Source organism: Abramis brama, assembly GCF_963993115.1.
Source record: "Abramis brama genome assembly, chromosome: 21".
NCBI lineage: Eukaryota > Metazoa > Chordata > Actinopteri > Cypriniformes > Leuciscidae > Abramis > Abramis brama.
In genome coordinates, this window is record NC_139983.1 from 19381594 (window position 1) to 19401050 (window position 19457).

At 37.0% G+C, this 19457-nt stretch overlaps 2 protein-coding genes across 3 annotated transcripts; one reads left to right on the forward strand and one right to left on the reverse strand.

Annotated features, from left to right (window-relative positions):
• The first annotated feature begins 299 nt into the window (after positions 1-299).
• LOC311072665 (uncharacterized protein) lies at positions 300-16179 on the forward strand. Its single transcript, XM_084097836.1, has 23 exons — positions 300-442; positions 524-644; positions 1352-1457; positions 1536-1627; positions 1767-1850; positions 3670-3820; positions 4046-4119; positions 4957-5095; positions 5250-5330; positions 5757-5788; positions 5944-5967; positions 6854-6958; positions 7365-7444; positions 7552-7708; positions 8105-8188; positions 9097-9289; positions 9370-9776; positions 10284-10475; positions 10655-10750; positions 10929-10976; positions 11529-11718; positions 11854-11986; positions 12071-16179. Exons 3-23 carry the CDS (start codon positions 1391-1393, stop codon positions 12201-12203), a joined length of 2562 nt encoding a protein of 853 aa, XP_083953962.1. The 5' UTR covers positions 300-442; positions 524-644; positions 1352-1390; the 3' UTR covers positions 12204-16179.
• Positions 14383-18761, reverse strand: LOC311072667 (protein FAM161A; the record flags this gene model as incomplete). 2 transcript variants are annotated; one of them, XM_084097840.1, is made up of 4 exons in its annotated part: positions 18503-18761; positions 18054-18322; positions 16972-17041; positions 14383-15282 (listed from the first exon to the last, which is right to left on the reverse strand). In XM_084097840.1, the coding sequence occupies exons 1-4, from the start codon at positions 18611-18613 to the stop codon at positions 14383-14385; spliced, it is 1350 nt and encodes a 449-aa protein (XP_083953966.1). In that variant the 5' UTR covers positions 18614-18761. The 2 variants fall into 2 exon arrangements, with proteins under 2 accessions (XP_083953966.1, XP_083953965.1); XM_084097839.1 differs by having other exon boundaries at positions 16972-17044.
• Positions 18762-19457: the final 696 nt, after the last annotated feature.

Here is a 19457-nt window from a genome sequence, read left to right on the forward strand (position 1 = left end):
CAATATCTATTAAAGGGATAGTTCACCCAAAAATGTAAATCCTGTCATCATTTACTCACCCTCATAGTTGTTCCAAACCTGTATGAATTTTTCTTCAACTAAACACAAAAGAAGATATTTTGAAAAATATTGTTAACCAAACAGAACCCCATTGATTTCCATAGTATGAAGGAAAAAAATACTAGGAAGTACATTTTTGTTGGGTGATCTATCCCTTTAAACTAGCCTACTATAACTATCCTATAACTACTAATATACCTACTACAATAACTACTAAAGTCAAAATAAATTTCTATCAGTTTCCAGTTTTTTGTATTGGTTTGAATAATTGGCTCAAAAATTCGCGACACATCATCACAATCAGAGAGAAGCGTTCACGCGCCTCACTGCGAGCGCGTGGATCATCGAAACGCCAATTCAACTCTCATCCGCTCAACCTGAGGTGAGGAGTGATGAACAACAGGACCTTTCAAAGTATTAAAACAAAAATATGTCAGCAACACCCTGAGTGATATTTTTCCAGCTCTACAGAGACGGGCTGTTTATCTGAAATGGGATTCCAAGGATGTTATTCCAGGAACAATGTGCTCGGGAGAGACTGTGTCTTGACTTCATAAAGAAACAGCTGAAGCAGTTGAACTGAGGTAGGTCTTTCAAATGATCTTGTCTCACATATTGTTTTTCAAATGACAATTTTAAGCGCGTCAATTGTGGGATACAGGATCAACTTTATAAGCAAACTAAATTTTAAATAGGCTATATAAATCATTTTAATTACATTAATATCAAGTGGTTTTATTAGTAGGCTAATTTCATTTATCTTGGTGTTTATCTTACACTTTATATTGTTTAGTTAATGTTTAATGTTAATTGAATGATTTAAGAATCATATGTGATACCCTGATGGTGTTTTATATTTGTGTATGGCAGTCCCCCATCTATGTTTCCAGATTCAAGCGTCCTTATATTTTACCAAAAAAATGGTCTCAGTATAAAGTACATGTAAATTTTAACAATGTGAATTAAGATTATAGTTCATACTTTTTTACTCATACCCATATATACAGTAGGTCTATTTTATAATATGGTAATTTTTTTATTGTTATTAGTTTTGCCACTGCAAGCACCACTCACTCACCACTCACATTGTAGTTCCTCTTGTTATTAAGTTCTTATTCTTATTTATTATTTTCTATAAAAACCAATACTGGTGATCTGTCTCAAAGAAAGAAATGGCACTAGTTTTTTTTTCTTCTTCTATGTGATCATATTTGCATTCCAGTAGACTTTAATTATTATTTATGATTAAAATTATGCATTTATATGTTCATCTTTTTTACTCTATGAACAGCATTTATCCACTGGACAAGAATCCAAAAATTGGAAGAGGATGTCTGGGGTAGATAAAAACCTAAACTCAGAGAAAAGTTTCAGAGTGGTCGTCCGTCTGTGTGCCTGTGAGAACATAGTTCTGATCTTTATTTCTGCAAACGTTCCGAAGCTATATATTTAACCCAATTTTTTAAATTCCTCAGTGAGCAGACCAGAACATTCTGTCTCTTTAGATGAACCCAGAGCGTCCATCAAAGTGACACATCTTAACAGAGTAGTTGTTGACACTGGAAGGGTGAGTGTTGAATTGGATGAGATCAAAGATGTCATTTAATTAGATTCATCATCCTCATTTTGCAAAAACAGAAAGAAATGATTCAAGTGAAACCAAAGTATGCATTAAAGTTTACTGATTGTCTGTTTTCATTCTGCAGAGTCACAAGCCTCATATTATAGATCTTGATGCAGTTTTAAATGAGGAGGCGTCTCAGAGATACGTTTATGAGTCAACAACAAAGGTTCACAGAATGTTCTTCATAGCAACAGTTACAGTTGTAATCAAAATTATTCAACCCCCATCTAAAATCAGGTTTATTGCCCAAATTTACAGACTTTCAGCTGTTTACAATGAACAAATCAAACTAAAGTAATTGAAATTGCTCAACACAACAAATGTTTCAAGTGGTTTCCCCAAATTTAACTAAAAAATGCAACTTTTAATGACTTTTGCATTCTTAAAGTTATTCAACCACTTCATGGCAAGTATCTTTAGTACCGAGTAGAACACCCTTTTGCTGTTATGACCTGCTGCGAACGAGATGTATAACCAGACACCAGCTTCTGGCAGCGTTTCTGAGGAATCTCAGCCCATTCTTGGTAATATTCTTGGCTTTGCTTGATGCAACCGCCGCCTTCAAATCCCACCAGAGATTTTCTATGGGGTTCAAGTCAGGTGACTGTGATGGCCATTGTAGAATCTTCCAGGACTTCTTCTGCAACCAAGCCTTGGTGGAATTTGAGGTATGCTTTGAATCATTGTCCTGTTGAAAGGTCCAATGACACCCAAGCTCCAGGTTCCTCCCTGACGGCATGACGTTTTTCTCCTAGGATTTCCTGATACTTCAGTGAATCCATCTTGCCTTCCACACGCTGCAGGTTTTCAGTGACAGAGGATGCAAAGCAGCCCCAGAGCATCACTGAGCACCACCATGCTTAACTGTAGACAGAGTTCTTTTCAGCATATGCTTCATTCTTCTGCCTCCAGACAGCTCTCCATCAAGGTGGCTCTTCAGAAAATTAATCCACCTGTTCTTGATTATGATTACGTTTTTCGGAAACTTAAATAAGGACACCAATCTGTTTTGTAAGTGTACACTTAATAAATACGCATTTCTGTGACGAAGGCATAGCTAGCTAGCAAACTGTAGTCTGTAGTATCTAATAGTACTGAAAGTAACTCGCGATTGAGCAGTGAACTGATGCGAATGTGCTAGTTATATTGTTGGCCTCTTGGGGAGGGGCCAGGAGCTCAGTAGCTCCAGTGCGTCATCGGCAGTAGGGGCAGGGCCAGGAGCTCAGTGGCTCCAGTGCATCATCGACAGTAGGGGCGAGGCCAGGAGCTCAGTGGCTCCAGTGCGTCATCGACAGTAGGGGCGAGGCCAGGAGCTCAGTGGCTCCAGTGCGTCATCGAGCCACCGTTTTAGCCATGCCCAGAAAATCCTGAACACCGCAATGGTGAAAAACTGTTTAACTCCACAATTCAGTACTTCACAGTTCACAGTCTTTGTAATGTGTTTTAGCAATACATTTCTAACATTTATAATGTTTTTTGATTTTTTTAATTTTTTTTTATTGCCTTTACAGGGACTTTAACTTTTTGGACCATTCTTTTGACGTAGCCATATTTCTTACATGCAGTCAAACGTGACACTTAACAATCCTTGCCAGTTCAGATATTTCATGTGTTCTAGCTCAAGCACACCTGGTGCAATTAATGAAGCCCTTGATTATTGTTGCATAGGGTGTGCTTGGGACAACACTTGTTTTGCAGATTTGTGCTGTTGTGAGGGATTCTATTGAATAATTCTGAGACTGCAGAAGTCAGTAAAAGTTGGATTTTCAGTTGAATTTGGGGAAACCACTTGAAACATTTGTTGTGTTGAGCTATTTCAATTACTTTTGTTTGATTTGTTCATTGCAAACAGCTGAAAGTCTGTAAAATTTACCAATAAACCTTATTTGCAATGGGGGTTTAATCATTTTGATTACAACTGTGTGTTCATGTTTCACACTAGTCCTTAATAAATTTGCTAATCTCTTTCTTTCTGTCTGCCCCAGTCTCTGGTGGAGTATCTAATGCAGGGTTATAATGGCTGTGTAATTGTCTATGGCTCTCCGGGCAGTGGTAAGACTCACACCATGCAGGGATGCAGCGTTTTAGCCAAACACAGAGGCATCATCAGCCACGCTGCCGAGGACATCTTCACTTGTATCAAACCTTCAGGCTATTGGTTTTAGGAAATCACATTTTAACCAAGATTTCCTCCTTCTCTTTTTCAGATAAGAGAGACTTTTAGCACATATTGTTGTAACATTCCACTCCTCATTCATTGCACCACAACAATTCAATGTCTTTTATTCATGATCTCCAGACTACACATAATAAGACCTGAATAGCAGCATCCTTGAACAAGCCTTAATTTGAATAATCCAGCACCCAAGGCATCTCACTGCAAAATCAGAGTGTCATTCTACCACATCTTCAATGAAAAGATTTATGACCTATTGGTAAGTAATTTATAGTGTAATTAAATAAATCACGTTATCTATGAATCAATTACAATTATTTTACATTAATGCATTTGGAAGATTTTATTCAGAGCAACTGATGTCATGACAACATTCCCATGGCCTTGAAATACTGTTTGAGTTACAGGAATGTCAAATCAATCAATCATTAAGCATAATTGTCCTCATAAAACTTTATTAATGTTACATGTATATACACACTACTGTTTAAAATTGGTGCCAGTAAGATTTTTAAATATATATATATATTTTTGAAGGAAGTCTCAATAAAAAAACTCGTTAAAATTACAGTATTTCTCAATTAAAAAATACAATAAAAACAGTAATACTGAAAAAAAAAATTCACTTTTAAAATGTAATTTTTTACTGTGACGGCAATACTGAATTTTCAGCAGCCATTACTCCAGTCTTCAGCATGACATGATCCTTTAGAAATCATTCTAATATGCTGATTTGGTGCTCAAGTAACATTTCTTATTATTATCATAATTTCTTTCATGATTCATTTGATAAATAGAAGACATAATTTATTCGAAACTGATTTTTTTTGTAACAATTGTAGTAGTTTTTACTGTCGCTTTTGATCAAATTGATCTTGCTGAAAACATTTCTTTAAAAAAAAAAGGAAAAAAAAAGAATTGTACTGACCCCAAACTTTTGAATGGTGGTGTGTAGAATTTTGTAATACATTTTTTGGTTCCAATAAATTGCATAATTCTATAAAATCCCTGGCTTTGATAAACTAAAAGAGGAAATTAACATTTGATGTAACAACAGATGTTCCGATGCTCCTGTGTCTCTCTTGCATCTGCTCAGGATCCGAAGGGGAGTGAGGTGATCTGGGTGCGGGACTGTGACGAGGTGGTGCATCTCGATGGGTTGACGGAGGTGGAAGTGAGCTCCGCCCATGATCTGCTACAGGTGCATCGCCGTGGCTCCGCCCTCAGGCACACAGGTAACAGAGCCATAACTCAATCTGAGCCCAAATGTTTTGATAGAGCTCATGAGCAAACACTATTTAATCTTAAGTATGATGATCAAAGTGATCTCAACTTACTTTATTCAATCAATTCGATCAGACTCCTACATTCCTTTCTAAAATTCTGCAGGGATCTCAAAGGGAGATTTTCCAAGCCGATCCCACACGGTATTTAACATTGTGGTCATTAACACAACGGTCCAGTCCCCTGGTAGGTGTTTTTATGTTTTCTAAACATAAACGTCTTTCTAAAGTTTCCCTGAATTATGTTTTTGCACTTTTGCCATGTTTTTATTATCTTATTACATTTGTAAAATAAATTGTTCATAGATTTTTTTAGGATAGTTACATTGACATTCTATTACATTTTTACTTGTTTTTAATGGGTAACTCAGTCCATTTGTCGGTCAGTAATTCCCCTCAGTCGACCCCCTACGCATTAGTCAGCTCTAGGAACCTCTGCATCTGGTCTGATTGTTATTGTAGAGAGATATGAACATACCAGAGCCTCCCACAGGGTCTCCCAGTACCCCCTGAAATGGTGTGTTGCAAACTCACAGTGTTGCGGTGTAATTATTTTATAATACAAATCTGATTAACAACCTCCCTTGTGTGTATTTTTATTGAATGGTTGCAGAGGGAGTTTTGACAGCCAGCAAACTCACTCTGGTAAGATGATAGTATCGGAGACTCCTTTTAGCATAACTGAAATGTAAGGTATTCTCTGCATGAAATACACAATCTTGGCATTCTTGTGGTAAGTACCATATTTGTCTGAATTAATAAAGAATTATGAAACTCACATGATTGTTGCTCTTTGTTAGGTGGATCTGGCAAGCTCAGGAAAAGTAAGTTGATATGTTGTGTCTGATCATTCTAACAGCTATGATATTTTTAGTCAGAGATTGATTGACCATTATTGATTTGGCCAATTATAACATTTAAAAAACAATTTTAAAGGTTTTTGTTATTGCCTAAAGAAAATGTAGGCCTATCAAATCATTAAAGCCATTAATGAATGATTCTTTACAAACTTATTCATTCAACTGATTTATTCAAACACGCTGATTCATTCAGGAATGGAAAAAATAAATGACTCGCTGAATTCGGGAACCGCATATTACTTTAAAATAGTTAGAGTAATATACTAGTATGCGGTTCCGAATTCAGAAACTATCTTTACAAGTCTTTGGGCCCTATCATACAATGCGGCGCCAGGCGAGACGCAAGTTTTTCTTGCTAGTTTCAGCCTGACACAGTTATCATTTTCACGTCCTGCGCCAAGTTGTTTAAATAGCAAATGCATTTGCGCCCATTTGTGCGCCCATGGGTTACAGGTCTGAAAACAAGGTGTGTTCAGTTGCATTGTTGGCGCGTTGCTATTTTGAGGCAACTGAAATAGACTGCGCCATTGACCAACAAAAACCTGGTCTAAAGTCAATAGCGCAGTATTTTTTTTTTAGCCTATAGGTGGGTGCACAATGCGCGTACACTCTGCTTATTACATTATTTTCGTTGTCTGAGCAAAAAAAATTATCAATATTGTGTCTAAAATGTAATTTGCTAAAAAATAACTCCTTGCTTAATGAATTGTTGTAGAAAAGCAATCTCACAATGATTACCTGCGACACGTGGTTGATCGCAAGAACGTCTTAAAAATACACAGGTTTAAGTGATAAATACGTCGGTTTCAGTTTTAATGTTCACTCTTGCTTTCTCTCTTACTGTCACCAGTGTCGTAGTTCTGTGGCTCCTGACATGAAGAGAACTTTCAATTCCACAAATGAAAACCCGCAAGAGACCAAGATGCTGAAGCGCTCCCTCACCATTTTCGGAAATGTTAGTACCTCAAACATGAACAAAAAAGAGCATGTTCTATCTTATTATCACTGTTGTCCCGGTCAGACTAAGGGTATTTTTGAGAGCAGAGTTTGTTTTGAGTATCTCTCAAGACGTACCCCAGTGATTTTTTTATCAGTCTAAGGGCCCTATCTTAATCATATCAATGTGCTGGCTGCATATGCAAGAAATTAGACACAGGAAATGATCTGTAAGGTTACATAGTTTTCCATTTAGGGAAGGGGGATGTCATGTCACATCTAACTGAGAAAATGATTCTGATTATTTACATTTAGATAATGTTGAGGCCTTTTTTTCCCTGTTACAAAATTAAAAAAAAAGTAAAAGTAAAAAAAAAATCCAAAATATGGGAGTAAAAAAGAACAATCCTTCCTTTCTTTTTTAGGTGATTTTTGCCCTCAGCTCTGCAGGGTCCCAGCACATCCCATACAGAGAATCCAAACTAACCCGAGCACTTAGGGACTGGTGAGCATCATCAATAATCGCCATAATCATTTCTCCATTTTCTTCAACATTTGTGTAAATTCATCGACTGTTTCTGAATTTGATGTTTATTTTGGTGTGTGGTTTAGTTTGGGAGGGAACTGTCGGACGTGTTTAGTGGTCACAGTGTCATCTCAATCATCTTCAATAACCGAAACTCTCAGCTCTCTTCAGTTTGCCTCCAGAGCCATGGCTGTTCCTTCTCGACCCATATACACATCTCAGTTGCATTACACACCTGAACAGGTAAACCCATTCTTCCCATGAACATTTTAATTCTGAAAACACATACTTTCAGTATATACTGTACATCACACTTTGAACAAATGCACACAAACCTTTACAGATACATCACACACATACATATTATTCACCTCTCAAAAAAACACCACAATAAAATTGTATCCTATAATAAATGTTAAATATTGCTAATTTGTACTAATACTTTACAATACAATTCCAATACAATTTATTCACTTTTAAATCTTATGATAAATTTTTAAATAAATTATTTTTGTAATGACCATTTATACACTTAGACATGCACAATACTGGTGAAACCTTACACACAACACTCTTATCTTACTGTTTTTTAAATCAGCTAGTTGTAAATTAAGTAATTTTTTTACAACAATATTCTAGCCATGTGCATATCTGAATGGGAAGAAGGACAGTAATCATCTGAACAGACAGCAGATTTTACCACCGGTCGGATCTGACAGAAGGGTGAGACTCAAGCTCGCACACATACACAGCACATACTCGCATAGACGTAATTTATAGCTTCACTTTAAAACCTGAATGTGTTTGTATGTCGAGTGCCCTTTTGCAGCTGAGTGAGTCGTAAAAATGAAAGGGGCAACTTTTATTGTGCTCATCAGTTTGACTCTTCATTTGAATAGTTTTGCCTCTTGTGGCCTGTTTCTAAAGTTACAGTATAGTAAGAGAGAACATCAGCAGGACACAATGAGTCAGAGGAGGACTGTGTTCATCCGAATATATAAAATACAATGTTTAATTGGGACATTCAGACCTTATGTACATTAGAAATGGGAGAAAGATGCCATATAATTACCATGGAACAAAATAGGTCACATTCCTTTTTTAACAACTTGTAAAATCTTACAAAATCTTTTAAAGTTATAAAGCACAGCTATATTTTCCAGATTTGGAAACTAATGGCTCTTATGAACCAGTTCTTTATGAAGAGTCAATCAAAAAAACAGCCTCGAACTCACTCAATTTAGCCATTTGAATCATTCAGTGAATCGTTTAGTGCCATTATTTGAAGTCACAACTGACTTTCATTACTGTTAATGTGCTGAATATGGGCAGTTTTACATCAGTCAATTTACTGATTGATTATTATTAATGATCAGTAATGGTATTCTTGGAAAAAAAAGTCTAATAAAAGCTGTTGGTTTTTGTTTAACATACTAAAGTGTTTTATTTTAGGAGAATTGAAATTCGTGAATAGATATGATTAGATTAGAGCAAACAAGCAATCATTTTTAAACAGTATCTACTCAAATTTGACAAGCTTCAATTCTAATTATAGTTATTCTTATTTAAATGTCGGATGATAGACCTGTTCTTTATGTTTGATGTTTCATTCATCCCTGCTGTATTTTCAGTCGCAGACATGCTTGCTTCCCATCCTCTTGAGTTCAGTCAGTTCCTCTGAATCTAAACTCAGCTCAAGTCACTGTGGAGATGGGCTGGAGCTCCGAACTTTTCTCCCCCAGTTGGAGAAACCAGGCCAAACTGAACCATCTGGACGTTACCGCCGTGAATCCCGACGTGGAGATGAGAAAAACAGAGCTGATGGTAACAAGCTGCATTTTCAGCTTTATCCCATAAAATCGGGAGTCACTTTAACATTAAACGAACTTTTAACTACTTTGCAGGTAGGATGACCCGCTCCCTGTCCCATTCCCTCTCTGGGGCAATACTCCATGATGCTGGAGGGAGAGAAAGAACTGGAAAAGGATTGGACTTTTCATCTGCACAGCAGCGCGGTTCTGTAGAGCGGCTTTCCACATCCTCTCTTGAACCTTTTTCAGCTCCTTCAGCTGCTGTGGAGTGTCCTAATTGTTCACGGGAACGAAATATCCGAGAGGAATATGACAAGATCATTCTTCAGGTTAAGAGAGACAAAGATTCTCTGAGTCAAAAAGTAGCAGAACTGGAGAATGAGTTGAAGATGAGAGCAACACAGGAGAGAGAAGATGGGATGAGTTGGGAAAAGAAAAGCGGAAATGAAGAATCTACCAGCTGCACATCTGCAGGTCCAGGAATATTACAGACTGCAGAGGTACCAACACATCACAGCCTCTAATGTATTGAAAATGTGCTGGGTTATATCACCGTTTGCCACTTTGTTCCTATAGAGGAATTCCTATTCCTGTTCCACATCATACAACTCTGGGACCCTGCAACTCTTCAGTAATAACACGGAAATTTCACAAATCTCAATACTAATTAGCTAAAACCAGTTTGTTAATGAGCACACTCTTATATTGAAAATGTTAAATATATTTTAAAATGATTATAATATTTACTTTTTAAATATTATTTGATATATTTGTATGCATGGTATGAAATGTTCAGGTAAATATAAATGTTTTCACATTAATATTTGGGCAAGATAGGAATTTTGATCAAAAAGTGCATTTGACAGTTTAAGATGGTCTGTGTGTCGTTTCCAACCTCAAGTACCGTCAGCTTAAAATGCAAATTGAGGCCTCAGACCATTGTGTCATGCTGAGTGCTTTGAGAAAAAACAAAGATGAGCACAGAAATGTCTCAACCTGTTCTATAGGTGTGTTTACAAACAGAAGCTGAGTGTCTGAGAGCAGAGCTGAGCGCATGTCATGAGAGAGAGAGGATGCTGACAAACACGCTGCACTCTGAGAGAGAGAGACTGACCCAGGATGCCCAGGATATGCTCACACAGCTTAACAGCACCAGAGAGAGGAACAGCCAACTCGTGTCAGCACTTAACAACCAGCAGGTACATATACCAATACTGATTTTTTTGGAAAGTCTGTTCGATTATATGAACGTGAAACTACACCAGAAACCTTTTTTTTTTTTTTTTAAGATTACATACATTTATTTTATTTACAACATTTATTTGTCGGTGATTTGTAGTTTGATATTAGTGGTGTAATTGTGCTGTTTGTATGGCAGGAGAGCTTGTTGGCAGAACTACAGACCAGCAGAGAGGAGCTTGTAAAATTTCGAGAGAGTGTGTCTCTTACCCTCAGCCAGCTCAAGACTGAAAAGGTTTCATCTCTCTATCCTGTTTTTATAGGCATAGGCTATTTATATAGTTGCCTATTTTATGTGACAAAATACCACACATCAGTGATCACTTGCTACACCACCTACTGGACAATGAAAATGACAAGTGTTGCCCTTTATTGGTAGATTATATGAACTGCAGTTTAATTTCATTTTACAGACTGAACTGATGTCAAACTTAGAGGAAACAAAAAAATCCTATGAAAAGGTAATCTAAGACACTATCAAAAGTTTGGGGTTGGTAAGATTCTTTAATGTTTCTGAAAGAAGTGTCTTATGCTCAAGAAGGCTGAATTTATTTGATCAATAATACAGTAAAACTGTAATATTGTGACACACAATTGTCACACAAAGCTATCACTTACAATTCAAAATGACTGTTTTCTGTTTGAATATATTTTAAAATGTAATTTATTTCTGATGGCAAAGCTGAATTTCAGTAGTCATTACTCCTTGTCTCATTAATCCATGTCACATGATCCTTCAGAAATCATTCTGATATGTTGATTTGGTGCTCAAGAAACATTTCTTATTATTATCAAACAGTTTAAAATATTTTTGTGGAAACTGATACATTTTTCATTTATTTGACATGGATTTTTTACTGTCACTTTTGATCAATTTAATGCATCCTTGGCTTGCTGAATAGTATGTATTAATTCTACAAAAAATCATACTGACCCCAAACTTTTTATTTATATTTATTTATTTTTAATAAAGAAATAAAAGATGAGATTCTGTATATGTACTGCTTCTACAGGTGTGCTTGGAAAATGCTGGTTTAAGGCAGAAACTAAAGTCATTTTTGAGGGAGATCAACGCAGCACCCTTTACAGGATCCAGCAGTCCAGACACAAACCCTTCACACACGCACACAGACACAGCAAATACCGAGATGATTGTCGTATCACACCATGTGTCTCAGCAATATCCTGCAGGTGTCACAAAAGGCAAGAGATCCATATAATCTCATTTTCATCATTTGAAGAAGAAAAAAAACAGTTATAACATCTATATTAACCGTATTCATTATTCAGTAGTTAGGCTGTGTATTGTTGACGACATTTATTATTCTTGGTAAACAGGAAGTGAATGCTGCTTCAGTCAGTGTGAAGGGTTTCAGCATCCTGAGGAAGGGTTTACAGAAAAATGTGAAACCACAAACAACAGCAACTGTGAACAGCCTCTGTATAAGCACCAAAGTCTCTACAAGCAGCTGTGAGCCTCTGTTGAACAAATCTTATGAATATGAGTTTATAGAACCTGAGACCTTATGTAGTGGGTTCTGTGTGGTTTCTGCAGGAGGAGGGAACACAGTCTGTTACTGGACATGATGCTGGCTCTGTACAGGAGAGAGTGGTTTCAGCAGGATGCCATACCTTATGTCAGACGTACGCTCAGGAAGTGTGGACTGAGGCCTGAGGATATAGACTAAAGACTGTACTTTTGTGTGAGTGAATGAGAGAGGTGAAAGATGTCCTGTATGAATCACAGGTAAAGTCATAGTTCGCTTAAAGGGATAGTCCACCCAAAAATGAACATTCTCATCATGTTCCAAACCTGTATGGATTTCTTTCTTCTACTGAACACAAAATAATATATTTTGAAGAAACAATTACACTGAATGGGTTAAAAAGTGCACAAAAGCACTGTAAAATTATCATAAAATTCATAAATGATCAAAAGTCATATAACAGCTTTGTGTGAGTAACAGACCAATATTTAAAGGAATAGCTTTAAAATGAAAATTCTGTCATCATATACTCACCCTCATGTTGTTTCAAACCTGTATGAATTTCTTTCTTCTGCTGAACAGAAAGGGAGATATTTAGAAGAATATCAGTAACCAGGCAGTTTCTGGGTCCCATTGACTTCCATAGTAGGAAAAAAATATACTATGGAAGTCAATGAGACCAGAAACTGTCTGGTTACTGACATTCTTCTAAATATCTCCCTTTCTGTTCAGCAAAAGAAAGAAATTCATACAGGTTTGAAACAACATGAGGGTGAGTATATGATGACAGAATTTTCATTTTAAAGTGAACTATTCCTTTAAGTTTTTATTCACTGAAAATATTGGAATCCACCCATATCATGAGAGTTCATAAGCCAAATAGCATTTTCCGATTTACGAGTGAACTCGGTTATCACAGCACCTGAAAACGACTGCCGTTTATCAGTAAATTGTCACACAAAGCTATCATATGACTTCAGAAGACTTAGAATATAGTGCATGAACCATATGGTCTACTTTTATGACACTTGAATGATGCTTTTACATTTTTTTTTAAAGTTGAAAGCTTCAGTCCCTATTGCAATTGCATGCAAAAGAATGACCAGAAAAGTATGTTCATGTTCTACAGAAGAAAAAGTCATACAGGTTATACAGGAGCAATCACAGTCTTTTCTAATCTTTACTAATCTTTTTGTGAATCACTTTGAAACTTACATGATAGTATATTTAAATTAACTAAGGGTAGAATAAAGCAAAAGCTGTTCCTTTTGAGCTAACAAATGATGAACTTGGCACCAAACATCATCATGTTTGTATCATAAATTCAGTTATTTAACAGTATTTAGTCCATTTAAAATCCAGCTGAAAATGTCTTCACCAACTCTGTTACACAAAAGACATATAATAGAGACTATTAAGTGATTGGTTTGTGAGTTTATTTATTGGCTACATGATTTTTACTCCACAGTAACACAATGAAAAACCAAAACATATACCTCTTTCTATCACACTATATAGTTACAGAGTTTTACAACTGATGATAAGTTTGTATTGTAGGCTATGGTTTAGTCTATAGCTAAGTTTCCATCCACTTGTCAATCGGATTATCTGAAGTTTGGTAAAAAAAAACTCATGCGAATAAAGCTGGTGAAAGTGTGTTTCCATCTAACGGCTTTAAATCGAATAAAAACCTGTGCGGAATGATGTCACATGCTGTTTTGCGATCAAATTGGTATATCGAATTGATTTGAGACATTTTAAGGTGTTTCCATTCATTTTCGCACTGAATCGCACAACATTCAAGCAAACATTTGCGAACAAAGTTTTGCTAGACAAAATGGATTTATACAAATAACGTTTCCATCAGCATTTATCGCATAAGCCGTATATCGATCAAGATAAAATCCGATGAGACCGAACGTATTTCATTTGAGTTGATATTCATGAAATTCAATCGAATTTTACTGTTTCCATAAGGCATTTTTAATTCGATATCACTTAAAGGGATAGTTCACCCAAAAATGAAAATTCTATCATTGTTTACTCACCCTCAAGTTGTTCCAAACCTGTATGAGTTTCTTTGTTCTGCTGAACACAAAGGAAGATATTTGGAAGAATGTTTGTAACCAAACAGATCTCGGTCCCCATTGACTACCATAGTATATTTTTTTCCTACTATGGAAGTCAATGGGGACCGAGATCTGTTGATTACAAACATTCTTCCAAATATCTTCCTTTGTGTTCAGCAGAACAAAGAAACTCATACAGGTTTGGAACAACTTGAGGGTGAGTAAATGATGACAGAATTTTCATTTTTGGGTGAACTATCCCTTTAATTCAGATAAAAACGTGTGGATGGAAACACAGTTTATGTCAGCATTTAGACACTGATGTAGTCACTCTTGCAGGTGTTCGGGGGTTCTTGGCCGTTGCAGAGGCTGGTTCTGCGCAGGGGATGAATGTAGGACCAGTCTCGGTCTCTCTCTCTATTGCTCTTTCTTTCCATTTCTTCCTCCACCTGCAGCACACCCTTGTTTTTCCATTTTCTGAGGTTGCTGCTGCAGCGTGATATACCTGTGTTCTGTGGCTTTGAAAATTCATCATCATACTCATTCTCGGCCTCCTCTCCCTCATGCAGTGGGTCCTCCAGGATGCTAGGGGGCAGTGCTGAGTGTCTGTGATTCAGATTAACTGCCTCGTATATCTGGGGGTTTGGTGAGCTTGGCCTATATAGAGACCTTGGCACCGGTCTGGCTTTGAATGCCGTTCGTTCTGCTTTGGGAGGCAGGTTGTTGAACTCATCTGCTAGTTTTTTTTCTCTTTTCTTTTGCTCTCTTTCAATGAAGCTAAATGGTTGCTGCGGAAGTGGAGAGGCATGTCGTTGAGTGCCTTGTTGTTGGTGGTTTCCATGGTGACCGTGATCCGTTTGGTTGATTAGATTTGTTTGTCTCTGCAGCTTATTCGGTCGCTTATTGATGATGTCATAGAAGAGCAAGTAAGTGGAAGCAGGGGCCGGCTTAGCACGGAACTTCTTGCCACGTTCTTTCAGCTCGTCCAGCTCTTTCTTCAGTCTCTCATTTTCTAACTCAATCTCAGAGCGGGTTTTCACATTGCGGCGTTTGCGATCCTCCTCACGAAGCATCATGCGAAACGGTTTGGGAATGGTTACTTTAGAATTCCGTCTCAGGCTGTCCATTACCTGATTGGCTGCACTGTGAGATGAGTTCTGCTGGGAGTGACACAACTTCCTGTGCTCCTCTATTGAGTTCTGCCGCGCCTGCTGGAAAAAAAAATCTCTAATTAAATGTTAGATTTTTGTACTTTGCTATTAGAACTGTTCTGTGCAACTCTTCGTACCAATCACACAATTCAGATTTTTATGAGGGTTTGGTTTTTATATTGGATGAAACATTTTTTTTAACCTCAATATTCCAAAATAATGTGTGATATAATTATGTGTAATGCATACATATCTAATAAAAACATGTGTTTTAGGGTTTAATGACACTTTAAGAATTATAATTTACAGCAGTGGTTCTCAAACAGAAAGCTGGGGCCCACTGAGGGGCCTCAGCAAACTTCCAGGGTCTAAATAAGTCTGAAAATTATTAAAATCTGGCTATGTTAATATAATTAAAATGCTAAAATGAAGATGTACAATATTAAACTGACATTAAACTGACATTTTTCTGATTTTATTTATTTCTGTTACAAAAGAGGTACATGTCAGCTTAGATAGGAGGGGCTTTTAAAATGGTCTTAGACAAGGGGATTGGGGGGGGGGGGCAAATATGTTGATAACCAATGTGTTTTTTTGTGTGTGTGTTTTTTTTTCACAATTACTTTCTTATTTTTCAAATTTAATTACAAATTATATTCTCAGCATAACATTAAATGATAAAAAAATGTTTAAATATTAACATGAATTTCAGAATGTCTCAGTATTTGGTTTGTCCCCTTTATACTCTAAAGGCACAATATGTATTTGGATTAAAAGTAGAACAATGTTTTGTATTTTTTGTTGACTTGTGTACTTCATCCCAAATGTTTTCAACAATGTTTAAATCCAGAGAAATCCGTAATTTTAACCAGTGTAACGTCCCGTGTCATTCCCTCACCAGTCAATGTCGTCATGGCCGACTGTGTAACGTTATTAAAACTTGAATACATTAGCTCATCCATGAACATGATTTCTGCCTGAGTCCCGTCGGATTGCTTTTCATCAGCTGTGGAGGTGAAGACGACAACTCCCATGATTCCATGCTCATTCACAGCGTTATCAAGCTACGTCTTGGTTATTGTTTTTAATAAGCGACCTCTAGTGGCAAAACTTACAAACTGTGCCTTTAATGACAGCAACACTTGAGCTGCATGAGCTCCACATGTTTGTGTAACACCTGACTTGATGTTCATGTTCTCCAGCATGATATGAGATGATCTAAAATGCGTTATGTGCCTCAGTGGAAACAAGATCATCTGTACAGTTCACACGTTTGTTAAAAAAAAAATCTAATTTTATTAGTGACCCTTTCACGCTAGAGGTGTTTACTCCACCAGAATAACCACAAAGCAAGAAACCATAGACTGACTCATTGTTATTTTCAGAGGAAACAGTTCTTCTTCTTTAAAAAGAACACTTTATTAGGAAAGGCCACTAAATGTCGTTGAATGCATTTAGACTGGTGACTAAATTGTAGGTTGGTTTTTGTAATGCACTATATTTTATACCATTATGTCTAAATCTGCTTATCTGTGCACCACAACAACCTTAAGTAAACTACAGTAAAGAACATTTATTGAAAAAAAGTCACTTGAAAAGTCACATGTTCAGTCTGATGGGCACTTTATAAACAACTATAGTTGTCTATGTTCTCAGAGCTTTAAAAGGTTCTTGAATATGACGAACATATCATTGAATGAGATCATCTCAGCCTCCACACTGCTCTCATTTTCTGATTAATTCACTGACCTTTATCTTCAGAGAAGAATCATCATTCTTCAGACGTCCCACTGATACCTTGCTGCCAACCTTTATGGTACTACTGAAAGAGGTCAAAGGTCAGGGATCAAACATTGTGCGTGATCTCACTGTCTAGATACAATATTGTGAAGAAACCAAGTTACTTGGAATATTAACCATGCACTCTTTGGGGAAAAAAAATGGTTCAATGGGGTTCAATATAGAACCCTGGTCGCTGTCATTTTGCCAAGTAAGACATGTTCCTGGATCAACATATTTTGTTGATCCTGGAACAACATTCCTATCGAAAACCATAGTCCTAAACCTAACCCTAGCCATAACTTATCCCTAAAATCAGTAAATGATAGGTGAATAACAATGATGCAGAAGCCTGGTTGTAAGCCTAAACTTGACAAACTGTAAACTTGTCTTTTAATCTGATTAGTTGATTGGAATGTTATTCCAGGAACAACAAAGATGTTGGGAGAAACTGCTTGGTGAAAAATATATTTAATGAATCATAATAATTTAGCGTTTAATGGGTTGTTTCACTTTTTTCCGATTGATAAAGTATGTTTAATTTATACAATTTAATAAAATATAAAAATAAAACAAAAATAGTTAAAACTGAATCTATAAAATATCCCATGATGGGAACCCCTAAAAGGTTCTATATAGCGCCTGACAGAACTCTTTAAGGTTCAATGTAGAACCTTTACTTATTTTACTTCCTTAAGAGTGTCAACTGTTTCAAGTACATTGTCACTCTTTTCATTTTCAGCCCCAAAAAGTCTGAAAGGTGCTCTATGTAGGTTTTTTTTACTGTAATAAAGCATAAAAATACCATAATATGTTTCCAGAATGTAAGAAACGTGCATACAGCCACTTTGAAATAATACGTTCCGTGTCTGAACATCGTTTTTAGTTTTGATCTGTGTGATCCCACACACTGCCAATTTCCCCATGAGTATTGCGACACCCTGGGTTGCCAGTTGGCTGAAACCACAGTGATGGAAGCCAATGAATGAACTGGGTCAACAGATTTTCAGATCTCTCACAGATTCTACCTGATCTTTAAAAAAATCACAGACCTCTCTGTATCTTCTCCGTTTTGTCTCCAGCAGGTAATGAGCTGTCTTTCTCTCTGACCAGGTTTGATCTGGCTCAGATAGAGTTTTTCCATCTCAGCCATGTTTCTCAGGTGTTCTGTCTTCAGCTCCTCTAGTTTGGTATAGTATTCCTGGTTGGAGAACACGGGTCTCTGCAGTTGATGGCCTGCACACGGCTTCCCATAGTCAGGATCAGAGAGAGAACTGAAGTCACACACTATATTCTCACTGTCCGACTGCTGCTCATACTCCTGAGAGACCGAAAGAGAGCAAAACGTAAGTTACAGTGTTACAGTACAGTATGTAAACATATCAAGTGGTTCTTCCATTACAGATTCTTACTTTCATAATACGTAATCTTCAAAATTCACCTGGAAATGCTTAATTACACGGTGAACTAGTCTTTTGCATTGTAGAAGTCAAATATCTACCTCTGTGTGGTGAACAATGTCATCCAGGGAGCATGAATAATCCTTCTCCTCTCCAAATAGAGCCTGAAGTTCACTCGGCTGCAGCCTCTCTGTGCGCAGTATTGGGGTCATGGTCCAGGTGCTTTATTCTTCTGAAGTACAGCACAGCTTGCAATTCTGCTCTCATATAGCTTCAGATAAGTATTTTTCTGCTTCCTTTTGCCTTTTGATTTTGCTCCTGCCACACTACAGTAGGTTATAGGATTTCTCACCCCACACGTTCACACTCAGATGTGCCAATCACAGTTTATCCCTGTGGATAAGCCTCAAAGGGTCACGATTTAGAGCCCGATGCCTGTTGACCATATGTCCCATATATTCTTCAATCCCTGATTTACACCTTCAGACGTGAGTTGTGAACTGACCCATTCCAAACCTCAAATTAGATTTAGAGATTAACAACACTGTTAATTACAGAGTGAGTCCAGGATGTGAAAAGGTTTCAGCTAAAGGTGTTTGGAGAGATGTTATCAGTGAGGGTTTGGGGCGGAGTGGGAACCATATTTTTTTCACTATTCTCCTATATCTGTATCCTGTTATTATTGTAAAAGTTCAATAAACAGATTAAAAAAAAAAAAAAACTCCTGAGAGGAAGTCCTTGGTGCTGGAGACTGATGAAAGCTACTGCTAAATCCATCTGTAGAGGTTCTAGTATTCTGTCACACTGTAGTGTAGATTCTAAGCACAAAATGAAGGAAGAAATCTAAAGAAACCTTCATTTAAAACCACCAACAGAAATACAGGAGTTTGCTGGAGAAAACAGTGCTACACAACAACTAAACAACTGAACAGCAAAAATATGACTAATAAGGGAGAACCAAGACTGTGAGTATTAATAGGGTGAGCAATAAATGAGGAGCACCTGAACTGAATGAATGAGACAATGAGTAACCATGGTGACAAACAGGCAGGGAAT

Coding starts and splice junctions, on each gene's coding strand:
- LOC311072665 (XM_084097836.1), top strand. CDS start 1,391: ATGTCTGGGGTAGATAAAAACCTAAACTCAGAGAAAAGTTTCAGAGTG. Junction 7,445..7,551: donor ACCCGAGCACTTAGGGACTG/GTGAGCATCATC, acceptor TGTGTGGTTTAG/TTTGGGAGGGAACTGTCGGA. Junction 10,977..11,528: donor CAAAAAAATCCTATGAAAAG/GTAATCTAAGAC, acceptor CTGCTTCTACAG/GTGTGCTTGGAAAATGCTGG.